At 40.3% G+C, this 12,542-nt stretch overlaps 2 protein-coding genes across 5 annotated transcripts in view; one reads left to right on the top strand and one right to left on the bottom strand.

The window, feature by feature from the left end:
- NDE1 (nudE neurodevelopment protein 1) overlaps positions 1-12,542 on the top strand; it is a 49,417-nt gene that overhangs the window by 19,611 nt on the left and 17,264 nt on the right. The window lies entirely within an intron of this gene.
- The window catches only part of MYH11 (myosin heavy chain 11), a 55,587-nt gene that overhangs the window by 1,627 nt on the left and 41,418 nt on the right, over positions 1-12,542 (bottom strand). For 2 of the 3 annotated variants that reach the window (XM_082292422.1, XM_082292421.1), the window contains 16 exons: positions 11,949-12,120; positions 11,158-11,370; positions 10,884-11,028; positions 10,584-10,790; positions 9,815-9,919; positions 9,560-9,712; positions 8,882-9,130; positions 8,428-8,640; positions 7,518-7,730; positions 6,677-6,838; positions 5,796-5,924; positions 5,175-5,263; positions 4,847-4,970; positions 4,464-4,672; positions 3,797-3,905; positions 3,026-3,198 (listed from right to left, as the gene is read on the bottom strand). In XM_082292422.1, coding sequence (XP_082148548.1) covers positions 3,026-3,198; positions 3,797-3,905; positions 4,464-4,672; positions 4,847-4,970; positions 5,175-5,263; positions 5,796-5,924; positions 6,677-6,838; positions 7,518-7,730; positions 8,428-8,640; positions 8,882-9,130; positions 9,560-9,712; positions 9,815-9,919; positions 10,584-10,790; positions 10,884-11,028; positions 11,158-11,370; positions 11,949-12,120 — 2,665 coding nt within the window. Of the gene's footprint in view, positions 1-1,903; positions 1,936-3,025; positions 3,199-3,796; positions 3,906-4,463; positions 4,673-4,846; positions 4,971-5,174; positions 5,264-5,795; positions 5,925-6,676; positions 6,839-7,517; positions 7,731-8,427; positions 8,641-8,881; positions 9,131-9,559; positions 9,713-9,814; positions 9,920-10,583; positions 10,791-10,883; positions 11,029-11,157; positions 11,371-11,948; positions 12,121-12,542 lie in introns of all 3 variants that reach the window. The other variant, XM_082292423.1, reaches the window with a different exon arrangement.

Genomic DNA, 12,542 nt, shown 5'->3' on the forward strand with positions numbered 1-12,542 from the left:
TAAAATAAATGCATGATCACTGGATATTGTGCCAAAAATACTAATTTGATGTTAAATATGTCCAAGACTGCACTTTTGGGTACAGCAATCATGCATAAATATTTAAAGGCTTGTCTTGTCCTTGCAAAAGACTAAGCCGGTGCCCTTTCTGAAGCAGCTATTTAAGTCTGAAGCTCAATCTTCCATATGAGGGAAGAGGGTAGGAGCATTGGCTGGACTAACTTAGTTCAGAGGCACGAATATGCATTTCCAAGATGGAAATGTGACATGTAGTCTGTTTTCCATAATTCTGCCCTTAAACTTCAGTGTAAGCAGGCAATTAGCTGGCTAATAAAGCTTCATGTAAGATCACTGATAGTTAACCATGGTTGTTCTGGTGCTGATGGCACATATTGAATGCAGGGCTGTGTAATTTCTACCCTGGTGTGTGCTTGGCAGGGTGTAACAGCAGGGTCTGCTATGTTATGGCAGCAGGTATTTGTTATTATTATTTAGCAAGAAAGTTCTAAGTAGGCTAATAAATTTGTTAATTCTTGTTAATAAAGGAAGAGCTCTCCACCCCCTTGGACTTGTGCTGTCTGGACTCAGTTACTCATGAGTCATTTGTGCTGCAGTAATTCACTGAAGTGCTGTAAGAGAACATGGGACTGGGGAGAATAACAGCAAGAGTCTCACCAAATTGTGCACTACAATTTTGGCTACAAAGTGAACTCCTTATCACCCACTAACTTATTAACAAACTGTTGCAGTATGCATAAACTTACCAGTTCTTTAAACTGGTATTGGCCCTGCGGATAAACACTTTTTGTTTATATCTGTTCCTCTTAAACAAGTTTATGCATTTGATAATATTCATGTGGTCATTGGCATTTGTATCTTTAGAATAAAGTGTGTATCTGGGACAAGCCTTCAGCATTAGTTTTTGCTTAGCACCTCTGTATATAATCTGCCTTTGAACAAGTGCTACTGGAGTAGTGCTTGAGTAACAGTCTGACTGGAAATACTTGGCTGACTAAAAGGCACATGCAAGGACAAGACATCATCTTTAAATATTTGTGTATTGACAGCAAAATCCCGCCTATGTAAAACAGAATATATACAAATATTACAAGGCAATAGCTCTTTAATTTTTGCAGTGCAGTTATTATTCCTATCTCCAGAGAATGTGCTAATAAGTATAACATAATGCTGTGCTAGGTTACAGTGTCAGCTTTCATTTCTGTGTCCGTGCTCTGTGTTTTAATAACAGTAAACAAGCAATGTAATGTCTGTAAAATAGCTCTAAAAGCCTCAGTAATAACTCTTTGTAAGCAATACAGGTACAGAGTGCTATGTAATGAAAGGCAATACTTTCTCTTTTGTCTGTGATTTTGTGGTGTGTGATAAATCACATGCAAGTAAGGCTTCCCAAATCTCAGGTGAATTAGATGGGCTCTTACCTTAGGTCAGCATTACAGTAGGCACAGGAAATACTGTGAAATTCTAATGACATGCTGTGACACTCAATATTCATTAGTCCTTTTAATCAATTTTACTAATTAATGGTGTATTTTATTTGAAAAAAAATTACTCTTCGTGGCAGTGCACAAAGATGATGGGCAAAAAAATAATTCATGCAGAAAAGTCAGAGTATTTAATTAGGTACTCTGTTGGTAGAGCTTGTGAGAATGCAATGTTGGTAAGTCTACATCAGTACGTAACCTACTTGTAAGAAAGATGTATCACTGATGAACAGCTGATGGTAGCTAGATTATTGTAATATTTGTCTTTTTTGATAAAACAGATTAATGCCAAGATATCCAAGCCTTCACAGTTTGCAGAAACCTCACATAATTTTAACCAGGACCAAAGAAAATGGAAATTTGTGCAATACAAGCTAGCTGCAAAGTTGAAGGCATGGTACCTGCTTAGTCATGCGAAGGTTCCTGTGTCCCTCTGAAACAGAGATAAAGAGTCCTGGGCAGTTATACTAGGCACATGGTCATGATCAGAGGTAGGTAATTACTTTTAAATAATTAAACAAATGAAACATTACATTTAGATAAAACAAAAATGAGCCTTATGGTGGTCTATGTAAAAGGGCTGGACACAGCCACTGCTTCATAAAGCAGCCAGGAGCATGTACTACCCAAGATAATGGAAAAGGCTGCCACATCCATAACTCTTCATTTTGAAGGGAATCCACATCCAGTAACACTGAAGCATGTTACTGGTAAACACCCTGGCAAACTACTTTGAGAACACAACTAGACAGGTGCTTTTTTTTGTGTCTGACATACTGTTGTTCTTAGGCAGAAGGTGAAATGTTATGGTATAGTGATGCAGATAGAGCAATTTCTTTATAACTCAAGTCAGCCTCTTAATTTCAGTGAGCTCATGTTTTCAAACCCAGGAGTGCAGAACTCAGAGATATAGCTGACTGATCACAGCTTTATCTTTTTCCACACAGTTTTAAAAAGAAAATGCAAAGGGATGTTTTAATCTTTTCCTTGGACTGATGACACTGAATCCCATAGTGGTGAAGTCCAAAGAGGCTTTGGAATAAGAATAATGTAATGTGCTTTTCCTTTTACTGCCTGTGATGTCCAAGACTGTTCACAGTCCTTACGTGTGAGTTGTGCATGTGTGAAAGTGTGAAAAGCACAAGCATTTCTACCCTTTAGTGACTGCTTCTGTATAAATAGATACAGCCATTATATAAGGGGTGTTTTCCAAAGCAACAAAGCCTAATTCTGTTCCAATTTGAGCCAAAAGGATTTTGATTAGAGAAGAGTAAGGCCTGTGCCATGTTATCACAGTTCATCTCAGCTGAAATCCTGAGGCTGCTGCAGTCTATGAAATGCACTTCACTCCTGACTTCGGCCTTTTGTTCTGAGTGCCAAGCGAACACAAGGAGCGAGTAACTTTGCAGCATTATCAGTGTCTGTTCTTTACCTGGCAGATTTTTTCCCACTTTTGTAGTTCAGTTCTAAATTTCAAGGCTGTCAGTGAGTGGGAAGGGCTATCCCAAACAAGGGGACTCTACCTGAGCTTGCTCTTTAGTGCTGCAACCTCACGGCCCAGGGCTTCGTTGCTCTCAGTAGCTTCATCCAGCTCCCTCTGCAGCTTCCTGCGGTTTGCGTTGATGCGCTGGGACTCCTCCTCAGCCTCCTCCAGCTGCCTCTTCAGCTGCTTGAGCCGTGTGTTGCCCTTCTCAGCCTAAAGGGAAATTTTAGAGTAATGCTTTCATTTAAAACAGATCTAATAGCTTTACATTCCTCATTTTAATTTCTTGCTTCTACTGAGAGTTGTACTGAAACATGACCCAAATCAAAGTTTGGAAGCTTATAGCCTGAAAACAACTTTGCTTTGTAGGACTTTATTTTGCTGATAGCTACTGTATTCAGACATAACCTTCTTGTTTCTTTTGCTGCACGGTCCTACCTCTGCTTTTCAGGCTTGCAGATGGATATGCATTAGATAGAGCTAAAATTTTAATATAAAATGTGTTCAGGATCTCTATTCATATGGCACCAAGGGTGTTGTGGACAGTGCTGTATATTGCAGTGCAGTCAGACTGTTGCAGCTGGCTGATTGACAAGGACTTGTGCTTTGGCACTTGGTATAGCATGAAAGAATTATATTGTCCCATCTTTTAGTAATGGACTGTATAGGTCTCCCAGCATATAATCCAAACATAGAGTCTGCTTTCTAGAAGGGCATTTGCTTGAGGCAGAATATGGAATTCTCCTTTCTTAGAGCAAAACCTGAAAACTCCTGTGCCCTTGACCGAGACCCTTGTTGGCACAGTCTGTACCTGATCTTTGTACTGCTCTGCTTGCTTCCTCTCGTCCTCCACCTGCAGCAGTGCATCCTTCAGCTTCTTGTCCTTCTGGCGCAGTGTCTTGGCTGCTGCCTGCTTCTCTCTGCAATGACAGTGCAGCGTTTGGTGATGTGGAAGCTCTGGACTCTACACCTGCCTCGGGCTCATGAAACTGGCACCAAGGACCCATTTGTTAAAGGTCTTACTGAATTTAACAGGTGAATTCTAAGAAAAACTTAAAGGCCCTGTTCTTCTGATGAAAACAAAACCAAATATATGTCTCTGCTGTATGCTAGAGGTGCTCCAGGAGATGTGTTCTGAAACACAAGGTTATTTCCTCAAAGAATAATCCAACAAGTGGCACAATGTGTTCTGGCAATTAACCTGGCAGAGTCATATGGCAGTTACTCTAAAATAGGGGAGCAGATCCTTGCCTTTGGTACCCGTAGAACTTTTCAGCAATAAAATGGGTCTTAATCAGAAACTGTAGCAACTCCAGTTAAATGTCATATATCTCAGAAATGTTAAGTGGGAATGAGACTTTACTGAGTCTTAGTGGCTCTGAAAGCCTGAAGACAGAAATCCTGCTTGCCTTTGTTTATTTTCTCTCTCATTAACTGGAACAATAAATGGAGAGCTGTGCCCTCTGGGAGCCCAGTACCTGGCTTCCTGTTCCAATTGCTCTTCGAGAGAAGCAATTTTGGCCTCCAGAGCAGCAATTGTAGCTTTGAATTTGTTCTTCACAGCTCCCTCCATCTCCTGCAGCTTACTCTTTAGCTCTTTGTTCTGCCTCTCCAGTTGCTGCCGAGCATTTTCGTTCTTCTGTGCAGTTGAGCGCTCTGTTGCCAGCTCATTGTTCAGCTGCTCTGCCTGCAAGGTGGGAAGGGATGCTGTCAGAAGTGTTGCATGCTTGCAGAAGTGTTGCATGCTTTCAGAGAAATGACAGGTGGCAATTTGGGATGGCAGTTCTCCAGATATTCAGAATCACAAGTAGCTTTTTCTGGAATACGAACAGAAAGTGCTGTGTGCTGGAATGAGCTCTACCTGCTGTACCGCTTTCCTCATGCGGTCACCCATTGCCTCTATGTTGCTTTGCTCCTCTTCCAGCTCTTCCTCCAGTTGGGCAATTCTTGCCTCCAGGCGCCGTTTCTCATCCTGAAGGCTTGTCCTGGAAGTTTAAATTTAAAAGGTGAGTAGTTATGGCTCTGACCATATGTTATGGATGCATTATGATCTGCCAAAAATTCAGAAAGGGAACTAGATATTTCAGTGAAAGTAGTCATATGTATGCATGTTGTGTTGTTGAGACCAGATGGCTTGGCAGCATTAGTAGCATGTTCAGAGCCTTGTGTGTAATTCGATGTATTCCTACCTTCCAGAGGCAGCGCTTGCAAGTTCCTCTGCCATCTCTTCTTTCTCCTGGTCTGCTTGTTTGCGAGCTCTTTCTGCAGCAGCCAGGTCCTATAGAAATGGAAAAAGCAGCATAGTAAAGAAATGAGTAAATGGTGAAATGGTTATAGCATGATTCAGAGGACTGTAAACTTTCTAAAGCCGGTATGAGATGGCTTGTCTTGTTAACAGAATAAATTCTTGTCATATCATAAATCTTGGGAAGTACAATGAAATACACTTTATCCAGCCTGTCAGCTGGTTTCTGTTTTATTTGTTTTAGTCACAAGATTGCCATTTAATACAGGTAGGAATAATAGCACTAAGCCCTGAAGAATTTATTGCTATTGAAAACAATTTGTGGTGGATCATACAGTTCATTTCCCTTTAAGGCCGGTGATCTGTACCTTCTTCCAAGGTGATTTTTTTCAGTTCAATCTGACTATGCTCAGATGGAGATCCAACAGCTTTAGTGGAGTGCATGGAGCACATGGAACTTGTTACAAATTCAGTCCCTAAGAGCTGTTAAATTACTTCACTGCAGTTTGTTTTGCTACTGAAGGTCATATATAGTCTCCTTTCTGCTGTAGGTTTCCCACTTTACCTCCTGAAGCTGCATGAGTTCTGCTTCCAGGCTCTTTGCTTTCTTCTCATTTTCTCTGGCTGTAGCAAATATTTCTTCTCTGGCAGCCCGTGCATCATCCAGCTCTCGTTGGTAGTCCTTCATCTGAGCCTTGTTGAAAGGAATAACAAATTTGTTATAATTTCAGTAGGAAGAAATGTGGATGGAACAGAACACGTACACATTTACATAGTCATAATGCTGCTTAAGTTATATTTTCTGCAGAGATCAGGTAGCACATGTTGGAAAGATCTGAAATGCTATTCCAAGGAGGGCAATGCTTCCACTTGAACACTGCATCTTTTGTAATGCCTGTTGTCCATATTTCCTCTGGATATTTGAATACATGTACAATCTTAATCTTTCTGATTAAGAAAATTTTTGTTGTTTAGTTGTTAACATGTGACACAAAGGTTGATAGGGAGATTTAAAGTATAAACAGGAACATGCTAATTCAGAGAAAACCTGATTTCTGAACAGTCTTTTATGCTCTTGAGTAAAGTGTTAGAATCCGGATTGAAGCCCTGTAATAAGATTTTATCTTATAGTCCTTTCTCTTGATGTGAATCTTTTGTTTTCCTCCTTGTGAGTAAGTCAGCAGCAGATGCATGTTGACTAGAGAATTCTGGAAGATCTCTACCATGATGAAATTTAAGATTTTAATCATTTGCCCTGTGAATTTTTCCACTGTCATTCAATCTTAGCATTAAAATACTGATATTTGAATGTGGGAGTCTAGTTAAAATTCTCCCTCTGACCAATCATTTGTAATGGGCATCAAGTTCACAAATGTCACCTAACTTTTGTATTGTGGCTGTGCAAGACACAGCGGTGGGAAAAGCTGTATTTTTGGCGTTACATACCTGTAATTTGCGAAGTTGTTTGATGGCTTCTTCCCGACCTTTATTGGCAGAGTCAGCCTGGCTCTCCAGGTCTTTAACATCCATCTCCAGCTTCTTTTTGGCAGCAGCTGCCAGGGCACGTTGTTTCCGCTCATCTTCCAGTTCCGTTTCGTATTCATGGAGCTGATCATTAAGGAAAACAAGTTCAGTCTAGGAAAGTCTTTGGGCACTCTTAAACACTCTGTGTATGTCTGAATAGTGTATACAGACCCCATATCTCTGTGATTTCCCTGGCAGATAGAATAGATTTCCATTTTGTCCCAAAATTAAAGGTTTTTGAAAGAACTCAGCAATTTGGGTTCTGTATTCGTGGAAATACGTGTGTTACAAGATGATGACTACAGCAGTTGTCCTTGCTGTCACAACACTTCTATAGAAATAAGTTTTATCCTGTCTGTTTTCATCTCCAATGCTTTTGTATGCATTCAGTGTACCTTGGGAAGACAGATATATCAGAAGTTGTCTTTTTTCACTTGCACTGAGAATACAGGGAAGGTGATCCTGACTGTGTAAGAAATAATAATTCGTATGTTTTATACGGTATTGGTTGTAGATTTACTGGTAACTGTGCATCCCCTACTGAAACAGGGAAACCCCCCTGCCTTTTACAGTACAATAACCCTGTCAATAACCCTTTTATTTTCTTCTTATTATTATTTTTCTTTTTAAATCACCAAGTACAAGGCAATGTAATGCTTCTTTCTCATTATAGTTAGTGAGGTGCTTGTAATAATGGCATTAGGTTGGGGCCTTTCAACTGACTTGGTTAGATATTTACAAAGGCAATAGTAGAGAATGGTACCTGTCTGAGGAGTTGTCTTTTCTTCTCCTCATTCTGTTCATCTCTGGCTTGTAAATCTCTTTCAAACTGGCCTTTCAGGGCCTGCATGTTAACTTCCAACCTGAGTTTGGCATCTTCAGCAGCTTGTAGCTCATCCTCTAGCTCTTCTAATTGTGTCTTCATCTCTTCTACTTGCTGTTCAAGGGTCCGTTTAGATTTCTCCAATTCATGGACCTTTCAAGCAATGAGAATTTAATAGACTTGTTACGAGAAATAAAAATAATTCTAGTTATACACAGTACACCTGCAGTATAGGCCACATTTGAACCAGCAGCTGTGGAAATAATTTACATTGAAAATGGTAAATTAGCTTTATTTTGTACACTTGCAAAACTGTCTTAAAATAACATGAGATTCTCTTTATCCCAATCTTTAATTTCTAATCTAGTCAAATATCATAATTTAATTTATTTAGTATTAGAAGTAATATAATCACATCCCTGTAATAAAAGAAGTGATTGGCAGTGCATAAATGGAAATTTGGCAGTTATATAAGTAAATATAAGGCAGGTGGCAAAGTCAAATATAACTAATAAAATAAGATTTGCAGAGTTTACAATTTCAAAGAAGTGTAATAAACCAGTTACATTATTTAGAATCTCTTTAATGTTTTTCCAGTCTTAGAAATCAATTAGAATCTTCTTCATGCTTGAAGTTATGTTAAAAATAAACATAGCTTACAGTTACTTTGCCAAGTCGCTTGAAAGTTTGGACACAAATGGAATAACCTTTGAATTCCGTATGAAATGTCTGATCTTGCTGAATGGATTTGTGTGCTGCAGAGAATTTCCCACACTGAAAACAATGATCTCTTTTTTTAGCTGCTATTCTAAGTTATTGTTGTGGAGATTGTTCTAAGGCCAAAACTTACATTCTTGCCAACATCATCTTTGGAACTAACAAGATCTTCCATTTCAGCTTTCAACATTTTGTTCGTTCTCTCCAGTTCTTCTTTGGCTTCCAAAGCCTCTTCAAGCGCTCGAGCCAATGACAAAGCCTTTGTTTCCTTTTCTCTAGCTTCAGCTTCTGCTCTGTCCCTTTCATCTGCATATTTTGAGGAGATGTTCTTCTCTTCAGCTAGCATCTGTAGAAAGGTAGTGTCAATATAGGAAATCATTAGTAACAGGGTTTTTCTATTGCAGCTGTATTGTCAGTAGTTAATGACAGGGTAGAATCTCTACTTTTGATAAAGGCATATAAATACAAAATTAACCAGTGTTTGTATAATTACATTTTAGTCAATTTTTTTGTCCCTTTATCCCAGTGGACACTCTGTGAGTTCCAGACAGGTGATAACACAGCAAGGGAGAATCTTAAGTCCATACCTGATCAAACTTCTTCTGTTTCTTCTCCAGGTTGGAGACCAGCTGACGCTGGTTGTCTAAGTCAACCACCAGGTCATCCAACTCCTGCTGGAGTCTGTTCTTGGTTTTTTCCAGTTTGTCATAAGAAGCAGCCTTTTCCTCAAACTGTTGTGTGAGACTTTCAATTTCCTTCTGAAGTTTCTTTTTGCCTTCTTCCATGAATTCTACTGTGCTTGTAAATTCCTGTATCTTCTTCTTAGAGTCAGAGAGCTGAAATTTGAGTTCAGAAGACAAATCTTTGTAGCTGTGACAACAAAACTTGGCAGAGAGACAAAAATTGGCCAGGAGACAACTAAGACCTGGAGCTTTCCTGGTTTGACTTGTGTGAAGCTGGTGACGAGTTACCTGTCACCCAGCCTTCATACGATGAGGCAGAGCACAGACCTAGGATGCACATACAGGCCTTGTGTGCAAGACTGTCTGTGGAGCTACCTTGCATTTGTATCTGTCCTAGGGATGACACTTTAAAGGACAGGGAGACTGCTGCCTCCATTGTGGGGCACCGCTGGCACCATCTGGGCTAACAGCACGAATTCCCTGAAGGTCCGTGTGCTGTGCCAGGATAATTCTGCAGATCCTCTGGAATTGCTAACGAAACTCTCAGTGATGGAACTAACGATTTAACTATGGCACTGATACCTGTATTGTCAGTGTTGAAATATGTCTCTCCAGATTTTGTTTTGCTTCTACTTCTTCATCCAACTGCTCCTGCAAGCTGTTCTTTTCATCCTCCAGCTGGCGGAGTTTGGTGGACACATTTAGCTTCTGCCGTGTTTCTTCCTGAAGCAGCTCCTACAGTCACCACATCAATTGGCAAGACAGTCATGAGTTTAGGTCTTTTTAGAGTGCATTTTATGAATATTGTAGGTGAGCTGTTCTTGGATGCAAGTTTACCTGTGTATCTTGTAGCTGAGATCCTAAGGCTGCCACGTCTTTGGTCAATTTGATATTCTTGCTTTCTGCTTCGTTGAGCAAACTCGTGACGTTTTCAACCTCCACCTGTGAAACACCACAGAGAATAAACTCAGTTATTTTGGAAAACTTTGTAATCTTCCTCAAACTTTAGATTCCTTGGGTTTGTCTGAAATCTTAACTAATGCCATTTTTGTCTAGTTTACTGTAGTATTTATTACTAGTCATATTAATGACTATTGACAATGAATTGCAAAGGAGAATGGGGATTTTGGGTGGATTTTCCTTCCTCTTCCCAAGTTTGACAGAAGTTGATGCATTTTGATTTTATTTTCTTATTTATCCATCAGCTTAAAATTGTAGATAAGTGAGCATTCTCCTTTCATTGTCATCTTTTCTGAGCGCCTGTGTTTAATAGCTGTCTAATACATTTCCAAAAGCCACATTCCTGTTAATTTTCCTCCCCACCCAAAAATGAACAAACAGAACAAAATTGTCAGCTCTGCATCATGGTCACTGAATCAGTGATGGCATTACAGACTGCAACATGTACAGAGAGACTAAAAGCTCTCAGTTCCAGGAGATAGAATGGTTGTAGTTGATTAATTGTGTGATAATTGAGGTAGGAGACAAAAAAAATGGGCATTTTGGCTGCAGGGCCATCATTCCTCTAGATATCCCCTAACAGGACAGTATAAACTGGACTTCTCAGTCCCACAGTGTCAGAGCAAAACATCAAACTCCTTCCTACCTGTAATTTATGGACTTTTTCATTGAGTTCTGTCCGAACACGCTCTCCTTCAGTGTATTTGGACTGTAAATCCTGCAACTGCACTTCCAGCTTCTTCTTTTTGTGCTCCACATCTTGTTTGGCCTGATTCAGGCTCCTGACTTCATTAGCCAGGTCAGCATTGTCTTTCTCCAGTGACTGTTTGGTCTTATCCAAACTTGCTTTAGCCTACAAGTATGTGAAGAAGTGAAGAAAGGTGAACTCTAAGAGGAAACCATGTTTTCTAGGAGATAGTTTTCGGTGAGATGGATTTCTGTTTACCCGTTTAAATTGTTCCAGCTGCTCTGTGAGCTCTTCCACAGCCTGAGTGTGCTTTTGCCTCATCTCCTGGACCTGGGCTTCATGAGTTCGAGTCTCCTCCTCCAGAGCTCTCTTCAGCACCGTGACCTCCTGCTCCCGCTTTGCTCTGGAAGGTGACACACATCAGTGGAGCAGCAGTGGATAAGAGCATTCCAGCCCTACTGCAGAGTCAGTGGACAGTATTGTACTGAGCTTGGTGACATTTCTTTTTGCCCCTTGTGCTACATCTCCATACCTGAGCTCCTGCTGGGTGGCTGTGGTATCCAGAGTATCCTCAAGCTCTGTCTTAAGAGCCTCCAGCTCTTCACCAAGGTCTCTCTTTTGTTTTTCTGCTTTGTTTCTTGCAGCTCTTTCAGACTCCAGGTCTTCCTGGAGATCAGAAATTACAGATTCCAATTCACGGATCTTCTTGAGGGCATTGTTCTTCTGAGTAGTTTCATCTTCAAGCCTTTTTGAAAAGAGAGCATTTCATCTTATAAATTAAAAAAGTAATAATGATTTCACTTTGAGAAAGTATACACTAAAGATTTATAGGTTCTGTGCAAGAAAGTGCCAAAGAAAGGGGGAACTGATGCAAAAAAGATCAGACAGCTGTACTTTATCTGAATGCAATGTCTGGAGATGCTGATCAGTTGATTCAGCAAATTTCAGTAGAGTATTTTCCCTCTTAAATTTATACAGAAAATCCACTGATATTCTGGAGTGGATCAAGGTCAGACTCTTAATTTTTGCCTGTTGCCTATGAAGTAGGTTGTTAATTTCATCATACTTGACAGCACTGCCCTTGCTTATGGGAAGAGGATTTTTCATTGGTACCTGGAGGTAATTTAATAAAATAAATTATTTGTCTGTGGACAAGCAATAGCATAATTATTTTTCACAAAAGGACATTTGGAAAATGGGGAAGCACCCGGAGGGGATGAACTGAGAGATGAGATTCATGGCTGCAGCTTCTCAGTGTCTGGGAAGGGGCAAGATGTGTTCCAGCCTAGGCTTTCCACCATGGGCAGACCCAGGAGTGAGTACCTGGCCAGAGCAGCCTGCAGCTCTTCCTCCTTCTTGGCCAGCTGTGCCTTCAGGTCAGCAATTTGTGCCTGGAGCTCTGCAATCTGCTCGTGTAGATCATTTGCCTCCCCTTCCAGCTTCCTCTTAACTTTGTCCAGTTCTTGTCTGCTCTTCTCTTCCTTCTTCAGCCGCACTGAGAAAGGAAGGATTTTGGTCACTGGACTGTGGTAGTGGCAGGAGTCCTTAATCTGACCACAAATTTAGGCAAAAAATGGTTCTGACCTCCAGTGTGGCCATACATTTAGCTACAAGTCACTGTGTTTTGGAGCAACTTGCAGTGCTTTATTTCTAGCCATCCTAAAGAAGCATTTCTTTATCTTTCTGCAAAATAAGCATTTTTCCCCCCTCAATTTTCTCTCTACTTTTTTGTATGTAAAAAACAAAAGGTTTCTGTGGTTTGGCACCATGGGGATTTGGTGATTTTCACCAAATTGGCTTCAGCATAAAAAATTTGGAAAACAACACAAAGATTTTTTTAGAAGTTCTCCCCAGATTCCGTTTAGGTGTTTTTGTTCTGTGCCAAGGAAAAAGAAGAAATTCTCAACCCCCCCCAAG

The sequence above is a fragment of the Coloeus monedula genome, assembly GCF_965178545.1.
Source record: "Coloeus monedula genome assembly, chromosome: 16".
Classification (NCBI taxonomy): domain Eukaryota; kingdom Metazoa; phylum Chordata; class Aves; order Passeriformes; family Corvidae; genus Coloeus; species Coloeus monedula.